The sequence below is a fragment of the Brachyistius frenatus genome, unplaced genomic scaffold (assembly GCF_029030835.1).
Source record: "Brachyistius frenatus isolate BFR_SWC_R1_liver_20210118 unplaced genomic scaffold, ASM2903083v1 Contig_284, whole genome shotgun sequence".
NCBI classification, from domain to species: domain Eukaryota; kingdom Metazoa; phylum Chordata; class Actinopteri; family Embiotocidae; genus Brachyistius; species Brachyistius frenatus.
Genome location: NW_027210883.1, coordinates 150,825 through 172,987, shown reverse-complemented (window position 1 = coordinate 172,987; position 22,163 = coordinate 150,825). Strand labels below are relative to the sequence as shown.

Here is a 22,163-nt window from a genome sequence, read left to right as displayed (position 1 = left end):
GTGTCGAACACTGTCCAAGGTGCGTCAGGTCAGGAGCAGCGTGTTGAAAACGCTTCAGTTTCTTGCCCACATCAACGCGGTCGTAGCTCCCCCACTCACCTTACTGACCAGATTTTTCTCCCTGTAACTTCAGCCTGTCGCCCCTAAAAATGGTGATGTGCGCTCTCTGCTAAAGTTTCAGGTCTTTTATGAAATCGAAAATGCGCCCTGGAGAAAGTTATTTCTCCCCCCCATGCTCCGTGTGCGTTATGTGCATATGCGCTGTTTGTCAGCCTCTGAACCCTCTGGTCGCACTTTGTAAATAGACACTATACTCTCCCCCCCCCCCTCTTTACAACACCGAGGCCCCCCCCAACACCCCTCCTTGCAGGGCGGACATGGCACAGCCTCACAGAGACGCAGCAGACATCATCCATTCACCGCACACCGGCCAACGCAAAAAAAGTGCGAGCAGCCAAGTGCACACAAGGAGAGAGCGACGCTTTCTTTTTTTTCTTTTACTTTCTTTCTCCTTTTTTTTTGTCTTTGATTTGTAAATATCTCTGTTGCAGTGCAACAACTTCCAGGCGTGTATCTTATGACCATCAAACATTTACATGAGAAAGTTGACAAAGGCTGAAACAGCGGAGGAGGCCTTCGCAACAAAGAGGCCCATTTATAGCGTACAGTCGGGGAGAGACACCGAGAGGGAGGGTAGGAGGAGAAGCTGGGAGGAGAGTTGAATTAATGAATTAAAAATGTCGTGAAACAGCGGCCGTCTGAATACTTTCGTGTTTATATAGAGAGGCATGCTGGGGGGGGGGGGGGGGGGGCGGAGGAGTGGACAGCGCCAGCTTCTTTAACTTCTGTGTGGACGCGCAGGGCTCTCTCTCTGCTTCACGTGCAAGAAGAAGTGCAAACTGCGCTCATCCGATTACATAATGATCCAGTAACAGTGAGCCGGAACCGGTACTGCCAGTACCAGTGTGGTGGGAGACACTGACTGACCACCGGGTGATCCTCAACCACGGACGCTCTGCTTCATGTTTTTTTTTTTCTCTCCTCTGAGAGTTTTTGTTTTTAGGACGATGGGAGGACCGAAACAAGAGAAAAACTAAGCAAACAACATGACGCCAAAACGAGAGGTGATGTAAACAATGTGTGAGCCGTCAACAAGTCGTTCGAGACCTTGAAATTTCACTTCTTTTTTTTTTTCTTTCTCAAAGACAGATTAAAACGTATCTGTCTTTTCACATGTTTGCTGGACAGTGAAATTAATTAACTCTTTACAATTTCCAAGCTGTGGTCGAAGTGAACCAGAAAGGTAAGAAACTTCAACATCTGAAAAAAAAAAGTGTTGAATCTGTAATATTTCGTGACTAATATTTTCTTATTAACACACCAAAGTCATTCTTCTTGCTTGAGTATTTTTGTCTGTTTAATGTTTGTCATTAACATATGAAAATAATCTGGCTGTGAATTTGTAATATTTCATGCTGATATTTACTAGTTCCAGTTGTTTTTGTTGGAAATACAAGGAACATTCAAACAGGTGCTCAGTCTTGCTGCAGCTGCTGTGTTGTGTTTACAGCGCGGAGAGATATTAGTAGTGTGCAACGAGAAAGGAGGTTCGTACCACCGCTTCACAACATTTACTTTCAAGGGTCTACGTTACGTTGCAAAGTGCAGCAAGAGGTTCTATTTCAAACCTTAATGTAACTACAAAGTCTTCAGCTCGACGGCGGGATGCATCAATCTCGCAAAGATAAGTCAAACTCGGATGAAGTTACGTTAGTTTAAGTCTTTGATTTCTGTGCAGGAAGTATTGAGGTGCAAAAACTGAGGAGAATAAATCTGGTTATCGGCCGACAACGTGATAGAAGTAGGTGGAAAAAAAAGTTGCTGTCACAGCAAAAACAATGAAGAGTTGTACAAACCACAGAGGAACGAGCAGGTGGTGTTTTTTTAAATTTTATTTTCTTTACTCCGCCAACAAAATCTCGGAAATATTCAGTGGAAACAAATCACCTTCCCTCATTGAGGAATCCTCCACATCTGACCAGTCCGATTTACAGCAGACACAGACGAGCTTCGGCTACTGTGGACTTCAGAGATGCTAAAAGTCACTCCTGAGTAACAGCGTAGTGGTCAGCAGCTGCTCTCTCATTGTTTAATTTAGGTCAGTGTCGTAACTCCTCAGCCACCAACTCTCGGCTGAGGAAGTGGAGGCCGAGCGGTTTGGGGGAAGTGTCGGATGCAGACGGAGGCTTCGTACAGTCCGCACACGCATCGAGAGAAACGTCTGGTCACCATGGCGACCGCTTCCAATTTACTTCCTGTGTGTTAAAAGTCTGAATGAAGGCAAATCACGTTGACATGCAGTGTCGGTACAGAAACGGCAACAGTGCAATACAAACACACTTGAACGCGGCTGTGAGTTTTATTGCTGTGGAATTAGTCGAGTGCACGCAGCCCTGAGAGCGGCACCACGAGTGCAACTGTCGGAGAGATGTGTGCTGTTACCCGACCGTCCTTCGAACCCTGCAAATAGTGAAAATATTGAAAAAGTACGCCGACGCCTTTCTGCAGGTAAATGTTCGTACGCCGGCACCTGTATAGAAATACAAGAGGCAATAGAAATGTTCAGAGGCTGTTTTGCACGGTGTTGCATACGAACAGAGCGCAGTGATGTCACCGTGGACCTGAAACCTGGGTAATGTGTGGGTAACAGAAAAGAGGTCGGGGGGAGCCCAATCCAGCGAGGTGGTGGTGGGGGTGGTGGGGCGCTACGATTGTGTTGTCAAGGGAGAGCCTGTTTTTGTGCGTTGTCACGTTGGAGAACTGAAGTGTCATTTGCGTCAAAAATCCTTTTTCCCCCTCACGACGTCGCAGCAGAACTTGGTGTTGACCGTCTGACCCCGGGGGACGAATTCACGGTGACACGACCCCGCAAACGGCAAAGAAAAGCCACCTCTTTGTACCTCCCGCGGTGTCGGACATGTTGACGTTCTGCCTCTCTTGAATACTGAGGATGTAACTCGAAACGCCTCACTCAGCTCATTCCTTCGTTGCTGTAGATTTTCTGCCGCACGGTGCCTATTTCCCCGAGTTTGACACAAAGTTTGATTGCTTAACTTTAAAGTCCATGGTGACATTGCAAGTATCACTAGTCCCTAAAATATCCTTAACACAGGTATGACTGTACTCACGAAGGGTATTGCTTCCATGTGATTCATGGACATCACTGTGCTGGGCAACTGCTCTGTAAAAGGATTGATGTGGGATTTTAAAATGCAACCGTCCTCGGATAAAAAAAAAATCAAATCTAACAAAGACTTTTAATGAGGACACTTTTTTTAAAGGCCCTGAATCATTATTTTGTGGAACACTGACAAAGACATCTATTATGCATTACTACTCACTAACAGATTTGTGAAACCCATGTAAAAGCCGCTCAAATGGAGTAAGCGATTATTTACAAATTATAAACCCTGAGTAGTGTTTTCCTAATTGGACATGGAGTTAAGATGCCGGTTCTAAAAGCATGTTCCCTTGCAACAAGAGTTAGGTTGCAATAAAGTTGATGTTCCGATTTATGACGTGCTGGTAAAGAAGTTCTGTCCCAATGAGATGGTCAAGGACACTTAGGCATGTGGACAGGAGGAGCTGGGGATCGAACCACCAACCTTCCAGATTAGTGTGCGACCCGGTCTACCGACCGAGTCTCTGTAAAGAGACACCGATACAGCAGCAGCTCATTTGTATGGCGATGTGCAGGTTGTTTGGCTCCGGCGAGTTTGTGGATTTGTTGTGTTGGCTGGAACAGACGCCGTCCCCCCCGGCCAAGGCCGGTGTTGATGTTTAGACGGTCCTTTCAGCCCGGTGCCGAGGACGCCGTGGCGTGGACACTGGTCACTTCGCAGCCATTCAAGCCGCGTTGCATAGAGTCTTTTCAGTGCCGTGTACTGGCTGCTCCGTGGTGGTGCACACTGGACAGGGGCACCGAGTGGAAGGGATTACTCTCTCCTCTGGAATACTAATGACAGTCCTTTGTCACCGATCTGCTTCCTCCACCTTCACTCCTCCACGTAACCCCTTCCTGTCCTCTCTCTCTCTCTCCACCGCCGTCCACCTCTCTCCCTCTTCCTCTTTCACTCCTTTTGTCACCCGATGCTCGATTCTCTCTCAATCCACCCCTCAATTATTCCCTTACCCCACCCCATCTCCTGCCCCCTCACAATGTCAAACACTGCATACTCACACACGATCAAACACATTCGCGCAAACACACACACACACACACACACACACACACACACACACACACACACACACACACACACACACACACACACACACACACACACACACACACACACACACTTCAACGCTCAGTTCTCCTCTCCTTTCCTCATCTAACTTGCTCTCTCTTTCACTTACTCGCTCATCCAGTCGTATTTTTCAATGGTGGCTTTTGTCCCTTTCATCTCCTCGAAAACAAAGGATTCTTGTGCGCATGGGACAGAGGGAAGGAGAGGGCTGGAGAGCCTGACAGGGAGGAAGGGATCCTAACCTTGAGAGTGGTCATCCCACGGGTGTAAAAAAAAAAAAAAAAAAAAGTTGTTTTTGAAAGAGTGGGAATCCATCAGCAAGAGCAATTCACTTTGCAAATGCTGTGTTGGCTCCACTAATAGTGGTAGTCATGGCAACAGGTAAACCCCCCATTTAGTATTTCCAAGCACTCGAGACATTTGCTTAATTTTTATAAACGGACATTTAAAGTGTTTATTAATAAACAGCATTTGTCATCAATTACAACTGCTTCTAAGACACATTATTATCATCACAGGGTGCTTCACTGTGTTGTTGGAATGAGTCATGATTTTCAAACTCTCAAGTCGGCAATTCAAAAATAAACAAATCAAATAGTTTATGCGATTATTGTCTTATTTCCCTTGTTTTTACCAAGGGGACACCAACAGTGACGTCACCAATTGGCTCTTAAACTGCCGTTATGAGGCCTCGAGTTTAGTTTTTTGGCCGCCATCATCGTGCTGCTTCAGAGCAGTTTGCTGTAACCTGACTGCACCACAAGCCTGTCAATCAAACAGACACGCCCCCCCCCCCAAAAAAAAAACACAACTTTGTCAGGCTTATTTTCTAATTAGTGAGGGATTATTTTCAGATGGACCTCCAGAAAACTAATAAGAAAAAGTGACTTTTGCCAGCAAAACCGAAACAACTTGTGGAAAAAATGTATTGCCTTATTTTACCAGAGGAGTATGAATGGGAGTCTATGGAGCTGGAGGCTTTTTGGAGCCGACCTCTGGTGGCACTCAGTGGTATTGCAGTTTAAGGCACTTCTGCATCGGCCTCATTTTTCAGACCTGGAAGCTACGTCCACTTTTATACACTGTGATGTCTATTAGTCTACCACGGCTATGCACAGTCATTCAGTCTGTTCACAGATCAATAATCAATGGCTGGCTTCGTACTAGATGAAAGCAAACGACGGCACTCATCTCAAAGAAGTTTGCTAAAGACATGTTTTTGTCAAGGGCGAGGGTTTTGGAAGTTTAATTACATTTGTTTGCAAGATAGATTAATTTAGTGTTTAATTTCATTCTTATTCTTTTTTCTATATTTGATGCCAAAAAAAAAAAAAAAAAATCTGAATAGTGCCAGCTTTGTCTTTTATATAGTAAATGATGATATGACTAAACCTGCAAGGATTAGCTGCTGCACGCTGTGTGTCAGGTCTTGACTTTGAAAACCGAACTCCTCCGGACAATAAATCCTGTGTTACTTTCCAACGGTTCAGTAGGTCTATATATCCAAGGGACAAATGTATGTTTACTGTATGTGTAGGCTGGAGCTCTGCAGGGTTCAGAGCTGGACATGGACAAGGCCAATCACATGCGCCTACTCTTGACCCCGCCTTCCTCCCCTCTCTCCCCCTCCACATCTTAGTATTCATAGCACAGACTTCAACACAGATCTCTATTCATTCACTCAGTGTGAGCTCCAGCATGGAGAGAGGAGAGACAGGGGTCAGAAAGGACAGGAAAGGACAGAGCGTATCAGATCGCCTCGGCTCTTGGGCTTTTGTTTGTGTTGCTTCGTTTTTTTGGTTTTGTCGTACAGTATTTGCTCCGGAAAGCAGAGGCCGTTTGAGACAAAGGGGCTGTTTAGTAAACAGTCGGCGAGAGCAGGAGGGAAGAAAAGGAAAAGAAAAAGGGTTGTGGAGAGGGAGAAACTGCAGCCCAGATGAGGGGAAGTTTGTTAGCCCTCCTGTTTTGTTTAATGAGGAGTTTAGGGCCGCATTGTTGACGGGTCAAATTTGCTCCTTGTTTAGATTCAATAACAAGTACTGTAAAAAAAATAAAAATAAATTATTATTCAATAAAATGTTCTATCTATCTATCTATCTATCTATCTATCTATCTATCTATCTATCTATCTATCTATCTATCTATCTATCTATCTATCTATCTATCTATCTATCTATCTATCTGTCTGTCTGTCTGTCTGTCTGTCTGTCTGTCTGTCTGTCTGTCTGTCTGTCTGTCTGTCTGTCTGTCTGTCTGTCTGTAAATCTTTGTGATGACAAAAAAAACAAATAAAGGTACGTTTCACACATTTCAACTTGAGCGCAGGTCAAATTTGACAGTCACGAGAGGCCACCAGCACAATGACAATAAGTGTCCACAGCACTCAGAGGTGGGGAGGAGGAGGAAGGGGGGGGGATTCTCATGCAGTTAATGACACAATGAGACCCACTTACACCATCACTTATACTGTTCCTTCACAGTACATTACCACTCTCTGACACAGTGTTGTTTGATGACGGTGTAGTTTCATGGGAAGAAACGTTGCACTATGAGGCCAAACATTAGAGAACATGTGTTAATAAGACTTTTCAAGATTTGGGAACCTGGCTGCAGCATTTTCTCTCATTCAGATCTTGAGAGTAATAATGTTGGCTGATAAAAACCAGCGGACCTGCAGTTTGCTTTCTACTTCATCCCTTTAGAGTTTACTAGTGTAGACCCTGAAAAACAGACACACACCAAAGTACAGGAAAGTCAGTGAGCAATGTTATCCATTGATTTCTAGTTATACTGTCGTTTTTTGTTTTTTGTTTTACTTCTTCATGGTTTATAACTTGTGGGACTGAAACACATTTCCATAATATACCACTGATTAGCTGTAATCACTTGAATTCTTTTTTACTTTATATTTATTGCTAGTAGTTGTCCCCTTCGCCCACTGCGACAACTACTGCTTTCTGTAACAAAGCCAGAAATAATTAGCATAATTCATAGACACCAAAAATAAAAATACACTTCCCTGTTAGTTGAGAGAAGTTTTTTTTTTCCAAGTAAAAACAAGCCAAGAAGTGATGAAAGCCGAGTTCAGACAAAATGGAAGAAGGGGGTCACCAGCGGACTCCTTTTTCTTTCAGAAAAGGTCAGTAGTGTCCCCTCGTCTCAATTCAGTAGCTGTCTTACGCAACCGACACGTGAACGAGCCTGCGCTATCATGCTTTTAATGTGAAAGAGCAGCTGTGCCTTCATGCTGAAAGGAGGCTTTTATTTTGACAAGGCCAGCTGCCTCCATTGAAAAGAAAAAGAGAGAGGGGATTTAAATGGACCACCGTGGACAGCCACACCACTGTCCGGTTTAAAATGTGCGTTTAATCCCCCCTTTTCTTCTTCTTCTTCTTCTTCTCTGTTCCTTGTCATCCCCCTCTCCTCCCAAATGTTTCACTCCGTCATTTTCTTCTTTCATGTGTTTATCAAACTCTCTCTTTTCTCCTTTTCACACATCCTGCACCTTTTCATTCTGAATCACCTGCTGTTCGATTCATCTTCCCGCCCATACAACCGTCGGCCCTTTTTTCCCCCAACCGTCTTACCTCTCTTTGTCTTTTCATGCACACTCCCTTTGGCCCGCCGTCCCTCCTCTACTCACCTCCTGCTGTCTGTGACACCTTGTAGCGCCAGCCATGACCTCAGCCACTCCCCCGTCCTCTGAAGGCTCCTCCCCTCAGAAAGTTTGCCACTCGCAGACGCAGACTGACATCACCAAGCCCCTGCTGGGCTCCACGGGGGGAACTGGAGGTGCTGGTGCAGGTGGAGGAGGAGGAGGAGGAGGAACGGGAGCCCTAGGGCCCAGCGCGCTGCGGAGGAGGCGCCGCGTCCTCTCCAAAGACGGACGGAGCAACGTACGCATCGAGCACGTGAGCGGCCGAGGGGCGCTGTACCTCCGCGACCTCTGGACGACCTTCCTGGACATGCAATGGCGCTACAAGTTCTTCCTCTTCTCCGCCACCTTTGCTGGGACCTGGTTCCTGTTTGGAGTACTCTGGTACCTGGTGGCCATGGTGCACGGAGACCTGCTGGGTGAGGACGAAGGAGAGAGGATGTTCGGATTTACGGTCAGAGGAATGAGGAAGGAAAAGTAAAAAGTTAAAAGCAGGGAAGTCTCGATTAACTGACCCGAACATCAAAATTATGTTTTTATAAAAAAGCGAATTATCACCAAGTGTTAGATGAGACATCTTCATGAAAACCCAGGGAAAAAAACGGTATTGTTTTCTTACATAGTTTTAGAGATGACTGTCAATTAATGAACTGGTTCACCATTTCAGACTGAAATACGTCCACGACTAACAGATGGATAACAGATGAAATGTTGTACTTCGTAGGATGCAGCGTTTGATATGTTGAATTTTCTCTCGCTCCACATGTTGACATTTTCGGCTTCAAGTCAAATGTTTCAATGACTTTTCGATGGATTGTTATAAAATTCGAATCAAGCAATCTTCCTCCACTTTTTAAAAAAATTGGTAACGATTGGCGAATCGCTGACTTTTCACCTGGCAGCTCATCGAGTCCAAATTTCATCCAACATTTGATTTTAATCGCTACCTCGAGCAGCAGCCTGCATGCCCGTCGACTCTCAGGCTGGTCCAACCCCATCTCTCTACGTTGAGTTTGAAGTGAAGAGTCGTAACCCAAAAGCAGCCGCGTGATTTTTCTTTACCCTCCCAGACACGTAAATGTAGAGACGGAGAGCGCAGCTGCTCACCTGTTAAAAAATTGTTGCCGTAACATAATTAGAGCCCACGCTGGATTTCTGCGATGATTGCACGGTACACACGAGACTACAAATCTTTTAGGAGCTCGAGCAATATAAGTACTTTTTTGGGGGGAAATAAACCAGGAAGAAAAGCAGCTCGGAGTACGCTGTTCCAGTACAGAAAATGCGTGAGGAAGACGAGGCAGAACAAGCCAAGAGAAAGGGAAACAAAATGTTCCTCGGTAATTTCATCACTCCAAATAGATCTTCTGTTCTTCCTGCCGTCCTCCAGAGTTTGACCCCCCCTCCAACCACACGCCGTGTGTAATGGAGGTGAAGACCCTGACGGGGGCCTTCCTCTTCTCTCTGGAGTCCCAGACCACAATCGGCTACGGTTTCCGGTGCATCACCGAGGAGTGTCCCGGAGCGATTGTGCTCCTCATCTTTCAGCTGGTCATCACCATGGTGATGGAGATCTTCATCACCGGCACCTTCCTCGCAAAGGCAGGTTTTGGCCTGTGTAAAATGTGGTCACTGGAGAAGTAATGAAAAATAAGAAACTCGCCTGTCTTCATTTTCTACCATAACAGAGTGCTGCTTTTTAAAAAAAAAATAAAAAATAATGTACTGTACAACCTGGTCGCTAGAAATGTTATGTTTTTTGAAGATTGAAAGTCCCAAAAAAAACTTACCCAGTGTACATTGATATATATATATATTTTTTTACCCATTTGAACTTTTCATCCTGCAGCCTCCCACTGAACAATTCTTTACAAAAAGCACTTTACAGTGTCCCGACTGATACACACTCATTTTAAAGACAAAACCAATTGTATAATTTAGCTTCCTGACGGGAAAAAAAACACATTTTAATTTGGTTGACGAACCCTTTTCTAATGTTTACAATCTACGCCTTTATTCGATAGTCAAGTGACCCTCTCCCACCCCAGCAGGATCTTCCTTTACGAACCCAATATTATTACAGCTATCGATATTTTTAACGAGTAACTTCAAGGTTATCGCTAATTCTAACAAATTCTGACAAAAACAAGGTTGTCCCAGCAGTCTCCTCCTCCCTTGTTGTCTGACAACCTTTTATTTTTGTCTATATGTTCCTGTAATTTCCCCTCCTCGTGTCTGAATTTGTCCTGACCTTCGACTTGTTTTCCCTCTCGTTGCAGGTTGCCCGTCCCAAGAAGCGAGGTGAGACGGTGAAGTTCAGTCAACACGCCGTTGTGTCAAATCACGAGGGACGGCCGTGCCTCATGATCCGAGTGGCCAACATGCGTAAAAGCCTGCTATTAGGCTGCCAGGTAAAGACCCTGTTTGACATCATTTCTTCCTTTAGCGCCTGATTTTGTTATTCACGTGCACTTTTGTGATTTAAAAAAAAAAAAAATTCCATTAGGAGCTTATACGTGTGAGTTTTGTCCCTTATTATTCAAATGAACTACAACCAGTAAAACAACCTTTCTAAATGACAGTTTTATGAGCGCCAGCATTCATTTTCACCTGGTCTGTGCAGTATTTGAAGGCAACATTCGATGGATATGCACAGTCCTGTCTACAGTGAAAGGAAAAAAAACCTGAACTTTATGACGCTTTTAAGAGAAGCATATGCTCATTAATGGGTCATTGTAAAACGTGGTAGCATTTAATTTACACCACAGGTCTGCTTCCAGTTATATTTACTGTATATGTGAGTTGGAAGCTGTGAAGTCATTTTTTTTAAAATTTTTATCACGGAAATCTCCGAAGTCATTTGAGTACTTGCTTTGCTGTTGTGAGCTAAAGTTAGTGTCTCGCTCAAGGACACATCGTCTTTCATGGAGATATTGGCCATTGCAGGTGTTCAACCTGGGGCCCTCTGGCGACAGGATGCCTTCTCCACCCTCTTGGCTGCATTTACTGACTACATCTTGGCTCCCAGGTGACGGGGAAGCTGCTTCAGACGTCCCTGACGAAGGAGGGAGAGACGGTGCGGCTGGACCAGCGCAACGTGCCCTTCCAGGTGGACACGTCCAGCGACAGCCCCTTCCTCATCATCCCCCTGACCTTCTACCACATCATCGACGACCACAGCCCCCTCAGAAACTGGGCAGCGAAAGGTAAATCACAGCCCTCAATCCACTTAGTTCAGTTCAGGTTGTTTGCACCGAAAAATCCCTCCTTTTGTAAACCAAATACAACGGTTTTGATTTTTGAAGGTTTTATATTAATAATGATGTGTAGAATTGATATTTTGCTGCTTAACTGTATCAAAATGATGTCAAATGTTTGATAAAATCACCATTTTACTTTTACTCCACCATCCTTACGACTTTACAATCGCAGCTTTCGTATGTTTCCCTTGAGAAGAGCTGTGTGTACATTCGGCATGTAGGTGTGTTGGTATTTACGGTCATGTGCTGCGTGCCTGGCTGCCTCTAGCTGTCCGGAGTCGGGCTGATTTGGCAGCGGAGGGGAGAGGGTTTCTCTGGCTGGAATGTGTGTGAGAGAGATTGCCAGAGACACCCCTCATTAGAGCACAATACTGTACAGTCTGGGGTGCTGACACGAAGCCCGCACAGATCCACTTACAGCAGCTCGGCCCTCTCATCACTGGAAGCCACATCGCTGCTCGGATTTACACTCCTACTAATAATTACCGTTGGCTGCGCCTTTCTTATTTTTTTCCTGACCACCTTTCATATATTCAGTTTTTCAGATTTGTTATCATCCTTTTCTTTTCTGATATCTTCCCATCATGCTCTGCCCCGCAGCCTCCACTTTCCTTTTTGGCCTGTTTTCAGACATCATTACCTCCCTTTCTGCCGCACTCTTGCCAGTTGTCTTCACGATAAGCCTCGATGCAGTTCAGCTTACATTTCCAGTTATTTTAACGGCAGCCATATTACATAACTGGAACAATATCCTGTTTTGTTGGCAGGGCACTAATGTTGCTTGTGTCTAGTTTGATCTCGGTTTGTTTCCTGCCATAAATCCAGGAAGTATATATATAAAAAAAAAAAAAAAAGTCATAATACATAATCCTAATGCCGTATTATTTTGAGACCATACGATGTTGTTTAAATTGAGTTTGATATGCAGGTTTTGGAACAATTTACTGTAACAAATGCTCAGTATGTGTTTGTGCGGCTTGATATCATTTGTAAATGTTTGAATCCGGTACATTTACCTTTACTGGGACTTTGATACCGGTTCTTGAACAATACTTTTTACGATAACAATTTTATAAAATCCATTTTAACAACAAAAAATTGCACACAACAGTACAAATTGTTAGTTTCCATGCAGTTTAGAGGGGTTGCGTGTCACTGGGTTTTTTTCTTCAGTAGCTACGATTTACAGATGTCCCCTAAACGCCTCACCTGCAAACTATCAATAAATACTACAATTTACAAAAGTCTACAGACTTTAATGCTTAATTCACTTCCTTCTCAAGTTCAAGCACAAAAAACAGGCACCAAAAACACCTTAAAGATTGTCGTGTCATGTAAACTAAAGCTAAAGTTACAACACGTCCCTCCGACAGACCAAGAAAAAGTTTGATGTTCATGTCCTCAGCAGGTGAAAGTGAGTGAGACTTGACCTGTCTGTGTTTACTGGTCTTTCATGAGACGGTCCGGGATGCGTTCTGCCTCTGGTCCAAATGTGGGATGCACAGAAGACAAGTACCACTCATGGATGATACTCATGAATGAGCAGAGCTCCAGAGCCCCCTGCAAACCCTTGTCTTCATGTTCAGGACATGTAGCTGCTATAATTAATGCAACATCAGGAGGGGACATCTCTCTCTCTCTCTCTCTCTCTCGCTCTCTTTTAGGAACATTGAATTTAGCTTCCAGTGCAACGGTGTGTGAATCTTTTTTGGCGTCAAGTGACTGTAAGACTACGAGTCATTAACTCAGGAGGGCAGGACACCGTGGAGACGGCCTATGGGAGGGACGTCATCGCTGTCTGAACCACTGAGCCGGAGCAGAAGCCCGTCGTGCCCCAACACACACACACACACACACACACACACACACACACACACACACACACACACACACACACACACACACACACACACACACACACACACACACACACACACACACACACACACAAGGATTGGTTGGGAAAAACAATTGCGAGCACACTATGAAAAATACTGCTGAGTGATTAAAAAACAACCTGTAAACTGGGTTGAGAAAGGTGCACCGGCATCAGCTAACAGGCCAGGAAGTCCAAAGAGGCGAAAGCAGGTCGGTTAGCAGGGTTGCTAACTCTTTTGTCCTGCACGAACAAAATCTCACTCCAAATCATCAGGAAAGCCAGAAACAAAAACCTAAATAATTTCTGCACAAAGAAGAAGCCGTTTTTTGTGTGTTTTTTTTCCCCACATTTCAGCTCCATATCAGCTTTAAGCAGACCGCCGATCCCCCAAGTGCAAGAAAGGAAGCCCTTCCGCCCCGCCCCGCCCCGCGACAGGCGAATACGAAAATCCCTCCGCCGCGTACGTGTCGCAGTGTGTACCAAAAAAAGGTTGCGAAACCTGGTGTTTTTTTGGCCCGGTGGGAGTGAGACTGGGTCCGGGTTAGGGGAAGGAGATGTTTGGACAGATGACTGAGTCTGCATTCATGAGTGAGGCCTGTTGATGCAGGTGTGTGCTTGTTTGAGTGCATATGTCTTCGAGCGTGTCCCTTTGTGTTATGTGTGTATTGATGAGCGTGTGCAGCTTTTGAAATATATTACCCACAATGTATGATGATCAGAAGTTTTTTTTTTTTTTTTTCCCCAACATGCGGCGGATTTGGCTTCGTGTGCTTGAAATGTTGCATTCTGTGAGTGTTTGTGTGGTCCCGGTCAAGCGCTTTCTGGAGTCAAGCTGTAAGTGGGGAGGTTTTTATGTTTTGGAAATTTCAGGATGAGCCTGTTTTTTTTATGTGTGTGTGTGTGTGTGTGTGTGTGTGTGTGTGTGTGTGTGTGTGTGTGTGTGTGTGTGTGTGTGTGTGTGTGTGTGTGTGTGTGTGTGTGTGTGTGTGTGTGTGTGTGTGTGTGTTATGCTGTGAATGTGCATGCTCGTGTGTGTCTTTTCTTACCCACGTACACGATTGTCTTTTACTGAATGAATCTGTGATGCCTGGATTTGTTTCAGCTGGAAATTTACCCTGAAAACACGATACAATTCAGGCCGAATGAGATCGTTCAATGTGCTCAAACACGGCTACTGAAAATACAACTTTATTTTATTACATGATATGGCTCTCTATAGTGTAATAATCATTTGTATTGGCAAACCCACGGATAATGATCACCTTTCCAGGATGCCTCAGTTCTATATGTCTGCATTCAAGCTTTTTTTTTTTTTTTTTTTTTTTGCAAATTGTTTTGGTTTTCTTCTTCCGTCAATCTTGTTTTTGAAATGGAAAAGCTCTAATGAAGCGTCCGAACTCAGCTCAGCATCAAGCAGCTGACACACTAATTTAGCAGCAAGCTGGTAAACAAAGTAGTTAATTGAGTGTCTAAAGAACGAGATACTTCAACGTGCTGCCCTCAGTTTTTTTTTATCCAACTTTGCAGGTTGATGATGTAAGATGCATCATGCTGTTTAAAGGTTGTTACACTGACCCCAAGTGGCCAAAAATACAGCTTTAATTACTTCTTTTTGTTTTTCTTACTTTTTAATGCCTGTGGTGATGTATAATCAACACTGTACTACAACTACAATAGTTGAACTTGAACCAATTACTTCCTGCGAATGAAAAAAATAACATAAAAATGTAAGGCTTGCTTTGAAAGTGAAGATTTGTTTTCTGACCTCAGTTCTCTTCTGTCCTCCAGGTGGTGGCTGGACGGACCCAGAACTGGCTGACTTTGAGCTGCTGGTGATCATGAGCGCCACAGTGGAGCCGACCTCCGCTACCTGCCAGGTCCGAACGTCCTACCTTCCGGACGAGATCCTGTGGGGCTACGAGTTTCCCCCTGTCGTCTCTCTGTCCCCCTCGGGAAAATACGTGGCCGATTTTGCCTTTTTTGACAAAGTGGCCAAAACCAAAATGCCACCCCTTTTCAAGCAGGCCCTGCCACCGAGCTCGCCGTCACAGGCGTCCCGTTTCCGCGGCGGCAAGGAGGACGGGACGGACCCGGAGAAGATGCGGCTGGAGGAGAGCTACAGGGGGGAGGAGAGAGGGCGGGACCGGGGGCGCGTCAGAGATAGCAGCCCGCTGAGCGTGCGCATTAGTAACGTGTGAGGGAGTGAGAAAAAACAGGAAGAGGTTAAAAGTTGATGTGAAATTGAGTTGAGGTAGAAGACAGGAAGAAAACAAGCTGCTCAAAAGAGGAAGCCACATTCTCATGTCGAAATTGCCCCCCCCCCCCGCCCCCTTCTCCCTCCCCCGCACAGCATGTGGAACATGACAGAAAATAAAACACCTGGGCGTCCCACCATCACGCCTACTAACCAAACACAGATACATTGTAACCGCAAGTCTGTAGGAAACATACTGAAGACGACGACGAGCAGCTTCAAAGGGAGCAAAGTTAGAAACCAGACTTGTACAAATGTACAGCACTACATCAAGTTATCAATAGAGAAGGTCAAACTTACATTCATTTTTTATTTTCAGGAAAGGACTTGATTTACTTCCAAACTGCCAAAAAAAAAAAAATCGCTGTCTTGTGAAGTCGTTTCTGTCTCTAATTTAGTCGTATCTTGAACCAAGAAGAAGCGGAACAAAGAAAACGACACGTCCGCAGACTTTTGACCTTATTTGAGAACATCAAATCTCAGTTAGAGACAAACTGGCTTGATAAGAGGATTTTTTTTTTTTTTTTTTTTTTTTTTGGGGGGGGGGGGGGCAGTGGAGATGATGGGTGGTGTGTTAATCACTGAATCAGAGTACTGTTGTTGTTTTTTTCTTTTCTTTTTAATTCATAAAATACCTGCAACAGGTGGCGAAAAATACTGGAACTATGTTTTGTTTTTTGTTTTTTTTAATGGAGGACTTCAAAGGAATGTATTATATTTTATGTACCCGATAGTTTCTAACAACATGGGTTACCTGAAAATATGCTCTTTGATACGAATGTCTTGTTTTATTGGGGGTAAATATGTTTAGTAATATTACTAAAAGCACTTTAACTTGAAAGAAGTGGCATTTCCCACGTGAAGAGTAACTGAACTAACTTCTATACTTAATGCACTGTATTAAGTGATTAAATTGCGTTGTTGTGTTTGGGGTTTGTGAGAGTGAGTTCAAACCTGCAAATGAGTGAGTGTGATAATACTTTTTGTACGTATCGTTTTGTGAGCTATTTTAAATTTGATGTACAGTATGTTTTCGTGTACCTCTGTACAGTATGTATAAATATTTTTGTTCCCGATATTCTTCGTTTCTATGTCTTGGACTTTTTTTTTCATAATACCATATTAATTGCTGTCAGTGCACAACGTTATTTCTGTTTTGACTGCTGTCATTTTTTTCATACAATGGTAATGAAAGTCTGTAGATTCTGCAGTAAGTCTCTAATCAAGGTTTTTTTTTTTTTTCCATTTTACTCCTTATGAAAACAACAACAGAACCATTAAACATGCATCTAATGAATTGTTTAAGGGGACAATAGTTAAATTAATTTATTAGTGTAAAAACAACAGTTTTTGTAGGCTGTTTTAAGTTTTTACATCAGAAATCTAAATATATTTCAAAAAAGAGATAAAAAAAAACAACTTTATTTGCTTTTTCTTTTTTTTTTTAATTGATGGCCAAAAGATTTAGCTAATATAAAAAAATATAAATTGAATTATACTAATGACAATGTCCTGAACATCTCTAAAATATTAAGCCAAATTTTCAAATCAAATCTTATTTATGGTAAGTTCATTATTATACATTTAAAATATCTCAAAGCGCCACTATTCAAATAAAATCCTCTGCTTCTCCAGAAAAATATTCACAGTAACTGAAAAGGTTTCAGGGTGAGTGTCTGGTGAGAGGTTGTGCTTGTTTATGCTGCATCGCCAACTGTATACTGTATCTGTCTCTCTCTAAATACTCAAAGCTCATTGGGCCTGACTGCTAATGTACTTTTTAAGTGCCTCTTTTTAATAAATGTATTATTTGCAACATCTCCGAGTCTGTATGTGTTTGCATTTGACAAAATTACTCAAAATATAACATGATATTGTGCTACTACTGTGACCAAATTACTGATCCCTTTTTTATTGTCATGGTGCTTTTTGTCTGTCAGATCATTTTTATGCCATATTTCAGCCTATAAACTGCCTTTATATTTTACTACGGTACGTACTGATAAACGCTATGTACATAGACAAAGGTAAAACATTTTTAGATAGACAGTTTGTAGTTTAAAGTATGTTTCAGAAACCAAACAAATGACACTGTTATTTTTTAGTCGCTGACAGTTTGCCTGACTAACTGAGTGTGAACAGCGGTTCAACTTCCTGTTCTACTTCGTGCACAAACACAGGAAAATCAACAGCCACATTGTTCCTGTGTTCAAAACTCAAAACTTCAGGTAAACTGCCAACCCATCTACCCTCCAACCACACACACAGGTTTGTGCAGCTATCCGTGTTCATTGTTGACAGCCAAACCTCAATTTACATTGTACCCCTAACTTTAACCAGGACCTGAGAAATTATATTTTGCCCAATCCCAATGAGGCCTTTAATCCCAATGAGTCTACCCTTGGTCAGTGTTCATTCTCGAAAAGATCCCACGGCGGAAACAAAATACACAAATACAATAGCAGACAACTACCTTAGAAAATCCTTGCCGCCTCAGCTCTTGTACCTCAAATGGACCAAATAAGCACAATGAATGAACAGAGCAACATTAATTCCACAGTGTGGTTTGTATTGTTTCATTCAGGTGAATTGAACTTAAAAAAAAATACATTCAAATTCTCATCCGCTGGAACTTTTTTTTTTTTTTTAAGATAGCAGATGTTGTTTCATTTCCTGGCCTCTGAAATATCTCTACCATCATCGCGTCGAGCTTTTATGCTTCGAAGCACAAAGAACCAAGGTATACATGTTTCCGGTTAAGCAATTATAGACTTGATATCTTCAAAGAATCATGAGCAGATGGAAAATGCTTCTTCTACTGAGTTGTTGGATTATTACAGGTAAGATTAATACAAAATAGTTCATCTATTTCTTTTTTTTAAATAAATTGTAACGTTGTTTTTTGGTGTTTAGAAATTTTGGACAAATTCCTCATGGGCACCATTAACAACATGTGTTTTTTAAATGTTTCCTTGGATCAAATTTTTTAATGCTGACATTTCCTCTTGTTTTTAATGATATTTTCTCACTTTATTGTTTTATTGTAATGCTGCTGCAAAAAAGTAAAAGTCAGAAAAAGGATTTATTTTTGCATCCACGTGTATCGTACTCATCTCAAAATATCTGCTGTATGTGCGGTAGGATTTTAAGGTGTTGTGATAATGTTTTCTAAGATCTTTTTTCTTTTACTTGGAAACAATTTTCCTATCAGCAGTGATGGCAAAGGACCCATCAGCGACGCATTATAGACTGAAAAGCAGCTCAGTGTGTCTACGTGTCAGGAAACCACCTCCAGTACATAGTGGTACATGGAAGTTTGGTGAAACACTTTTTGCTTCTGATAAATTCATCAAACCCAGTCACAGAGAGAGAGTGTTTTTTAGTCCTGGAAACCTCTCATTGTGTCTGAATAAGCTGACTGACGGAGACAGTGGCATCTATGAAGTATTATTCTACGACTCTAATTTCACATCAACATCAGAGACACACCAGGTCATTGTTCAAGGTAGGTCGTATGCACTACTTTCTTTCTTTTACATGGATCTGCTTTAAATGTTCATACATCTCTGAATTTAGTCGCATTTACATTAAGATCAACTTCTCAAACATATCGTGACAGCACGCGTGAAACTATCTGGCACTATTTTTACCCACAACTTCATATACAAATAAAAAATTCCTGTCTGCTACGTGTCCTTCCTCATATTTAACTTCCCGTCGATGATCGCTGGGGTGTGTTTACGGCAGGTGGCCCACAGAGGATGCCATGAAGTCATCGATTTGTCTGCTTGGCTGTGTTGTTTTTTTTATACAGAACAGATTCCTCAGCCTGTGATGGAGATGTTGGTGCTTCACTCCAACGTTTCTACGGGATTCTGCAACATCACAGTGAACTGCTCCGTCCAGGACGACTGGGTGTGGTTTGTCTGCGACGAAAACAACTGCGCAGCATCTGGGAAGTCCTTCAGCAAGGTCAACATCACCGTCGTCACTGACAACAGAACTGTCGTCTGCAGTGGCAACAACCACGTCAGCAAAAGTAACGTTTCTAAAAACAAAGACCTGTGTAAGTATTACGGGTTGTTTATAAATAGCAATAAGGTTGTCGGTTGATCATTTAGTAAATTATTGTACTGAAATTCAGATGAACTCTGTGCTGTTTAAATGATTACGTGTTTGTTTTTTTTGCTGATTAAAATTTCTCACCTGTTAGAAATATGTTCCCATCTGTTTCCAGGTTTCAGCAAATCGAAGCCTGAAAACCCATCAGAACAACTCTATGAAATACTGATAGTTATTGTAGTTGTTGTATTGTTGTTCTCTTGTATTGGCTTTGCGGCTATGAGGCGCTTTTCAAAAGCAAGCAATCTCCAGCAGGTAAGCTGCATTTACAAAGAACAATTTTAAAATGATCTTTGTCATCTAGCAGAACATCACATTGTGTAACATCAGAAGGTTTTAATGTCGGGATACTGTAGTCCGGTTTGAAAACATTCTGATAAAAAATAAAATAATAACATGCAATTGACATATGAAATCATATTTTACTGCATTATTTCCAGGCACGTCCATTTCCTGCTCAGGAAATACGAAACCCGCCAACAGAGACCCAGCCACGACTCGAGTCTCGAGTCTCTACATCTTCCAGTCAAGCTGAGGCCTCGTATGAAAACGTGGACGTCGCACAGTTCAGCCGGAGCAGCGGGCCGAGACAGGAACAGGACTGGAGGGAAATCCAGACAGTAGATACCGTCTACAGCACTTTACAGATGCCACACGCGGCCGCCTCTCTTGGCAGGAGTGACGGCAGCAGTGATGGGAAAGGCCACGAGGAAACACCAGAGGCTTGGACTTCAGACTCTGTCGCCCTGGATGAGGAGCAGAGCCCCGCGTGCGTTGACACGGTGTACAGTGTGCTGCAGAAGCAGAAAAATCCGTAGCCGCGGCAACGCCAGTAGGTCGAAGAAGATTTCAAAAGACAATGAACGACACAAGTTCAAGGTTGTGGTTAGAATTTGTGGAGGAAACATCATTACTCGTTATGCAGCTATTTTGTACAGTCTTAGTCTTTGGTAGGTGCTTGAAGCTTATTAATGTCTTAATAAAAATGAGATTATTACTTGTACTTTCTTCAACAATATAATTGTTTGTCCTGCCATTTTATTGTCACACACGTTGGAGTGCAGTGTTATAGAGGAAAAATGTACTACATGAATTTTTTTTTAAAAAGGAAATTTTTATTGTTTGCGCTTTCCAACTGCAAGTATAAGAAAGAAAAAACTCACTATTTCAGGATTAGTTACATTAAATGACAGTAATTGTAATTTACAGATTATCAAATGAGTTTTTAGAAATCTGACATCCCCCTATCCACTTCTTGAAACCGAAATATCAGTCGAGACAAACATAACCAGGAATATTTGTGTAAACAACGTGTGGTTTCTCTCCTCTGCTCAAACAAAACATAATGTTGACATCAACAAAAACACCCGCGGCGACAACGCAGCTTAACCCGGAACATACTGGAGCCACTTCTGGAAGTATCTCAACATCTTATTTATTATCAACAGCAGTTGTTTGTACTCCCAAACATGTTGAGTGTTTTTGTTGTTGTTTGTGTTGCTGTTGCTTTTAAATAAGTTGAACAACCAACAAACAACTCGACCACGTGCACAAAAAAGGAAAAGTTAGACCTGATTTTCCATTGACTCCACTTTGACTCGACAGAAAGAGTCCGAAAATATTATTGTTCCAATCAATATTTTAAAATGTTTAAGATTCCCTGTCTTTGCTCATCTGTTATCCACGTCTTTACGCTTTCAACAAATGAACCAAAAATAAGGGGAACAAACAAAGCTGATATTCATTTGGTATAATGGTATTTTGTCTTTGTTTAACTGAGGATATGAATCAATGGAAACATCCTGAAATCACCTGAAATGGTGCAGTCAATCTTTTCAATAGATGCAGATGATCATCAATTTGTCACATACTCTTTTATTAAACTCAAAAACTTTGGAAAAAAAACTGCTCTCATTCCAAATTGAATGAAATATATAAAGTATTTCAGAAAGGTTTTGTTCTGCATCACTTTTAAAAACTTCCCTTTTTGGAGGATTCACCTGATTATCTTAGAAGAGGTGATGCTTCCAGTGTTCCAGTAATAAGTTACCTTGGTGAGCTACTTTATACCACTAGATGTCACCAGAGGTGCAAACTATCAAATCCTTTGCACATCCAAGTCTTGGAAGAGTTCTGGGTATTTGTCTTATTTATGTACAACGTGTCTCTGCTCTTGTATGCTCAGTGTGATTTGTTCCCAGTATATTTCCATCTCAGCGATATGCCTAAACACTGAATTGTGTTACTCTTAGGTTTTCACTCTTACAGATCATGAAATAGAAAGTATGTCCCCCCCCCCATCTTCTCATGACTTCTTATACAAAACGAAGAGGCCCAACAATTTTCAAAAGTAGTCCGTCACTGACTTGTTTTATATCATATTTTGTGTTGAACAGTTTCTGCTGCAAATTTGGGAATTGCATGCAAATTAACGTATATTTATTTTGCACAATATACTGTAACATACAGTGTCTCAGGTTGGCTTTACAAAATCATAGCCTCCACAGATTCTGATCCAGAATACACTCGCAAATAAGACTAAATACCAACAAACAAAAGAGACCACAGCTAAAGTGTCCAGATCCCTGTCTAACCCTGTTAACATGTTGGTCTCCCAGATCTCCTCTCCTGATGTGTTCTGTCATTCCCCTGTTTGTTGTTGTTTTCCATGTGCTTCTAGTTT

General features: G+C 42.5%; 2 protein-coding genes across 2 annotated transcripts; both read left to right on the top strand.

The window, feature by feature from the left end:
* The first annotated feature begins 806 nt into the window (after positions 1-806).
* On the top strand, positions 807-17,178 carry kcnj10a (potassium inwardly rectifying channel subfamily J member 10a). Its single transcript, XM_069722267.1, has 6 exons — positions 807-1,303; positions 7,980-8,384; positions 9,356-9,567; positions 10,245-10,376; positions 10,994-11,171; positions 14,893-17,178. Exons 2-6 carry the CDS (start codon positions 7,988-7,990, stop codon positions 15,300-15,302), a joined length of 1,329 nt encoding a protein of 442 aa, XP_069578368.1. The 5' UTR covers positions 807-1,303; positions 7,980-7,987; the 3' UTR covers positions 15,303-17,178.
* Positions 17,179-18,075: 897 nt separating this feature from the next.
* On the top strand, positions 18,076-20,576 carry LOC138634975 (SLAM family member 7). Its single transcript, XM_069722268.1, has 5 exons — positions 18,076-18,198; positions 18,570-18,863; positions 19,173-19,424; positions 19,596-19,735; positions 19,921-20,576. Exons 1-5 carry the CDS (start codon positions 18,150-18,152, stop codon positions 20,296-20,298), a joined length of 1,113 nt encoding a protein of 370 aa, XP_069578369.1. The 5' UTR covers positions 18,076-18,149; the 3' UTR covers positions 20,299-20,576.
* Positions 20,577-22,163: the final 1,587 nt, after the last annotated feature.

Bases quoted from the DNA above. Each gene is read 5' to 3' on its own strand.
- kcnj10a (XM_069722267.1), top strand. From the start codon at position 7,988: ATGACCTCAGCCACTCCCCCGTCCTCTGAAGGCTCCTCCCCTCAGAAA. The intron at 10,377-10,993 runs GTAAAGACCCTG...CTTGGCTCCCAG, and splicing joins GCCTGCTATTAGGCTGCCAG to GTGACGGGGAAGCTGCTTCA. The intron at 11,172-14,892 runs GTAAATCACAGC...TCTGTCCTCCAG, and splicing joins CAGAAACTGGGCAGCGAAAG to GTGGTGGCTGGACGGACCCA.
- LOC138634975 (XM_069722268.1), top strand. From the start codon at position 18,150: ATGAGCAGATGGAAAATGCTTCTTCTACTGAGTTGTTGGATTATTACA. The intron at 18,199-18,569 runs GTAAGATTAATA...TTTTCCTATCAG, and splicing joins GAGTTGTTGGATTATTACAG to CAGTGATGGCAAAGGACCCA. The intron at 19,736-19,920 runs GTAAGCTGCATT...CATTATTTCCAG, and splicing joins AAGCAAGCAATCTCCAGCAG to GCACGTCCATTTCCTGCTCA.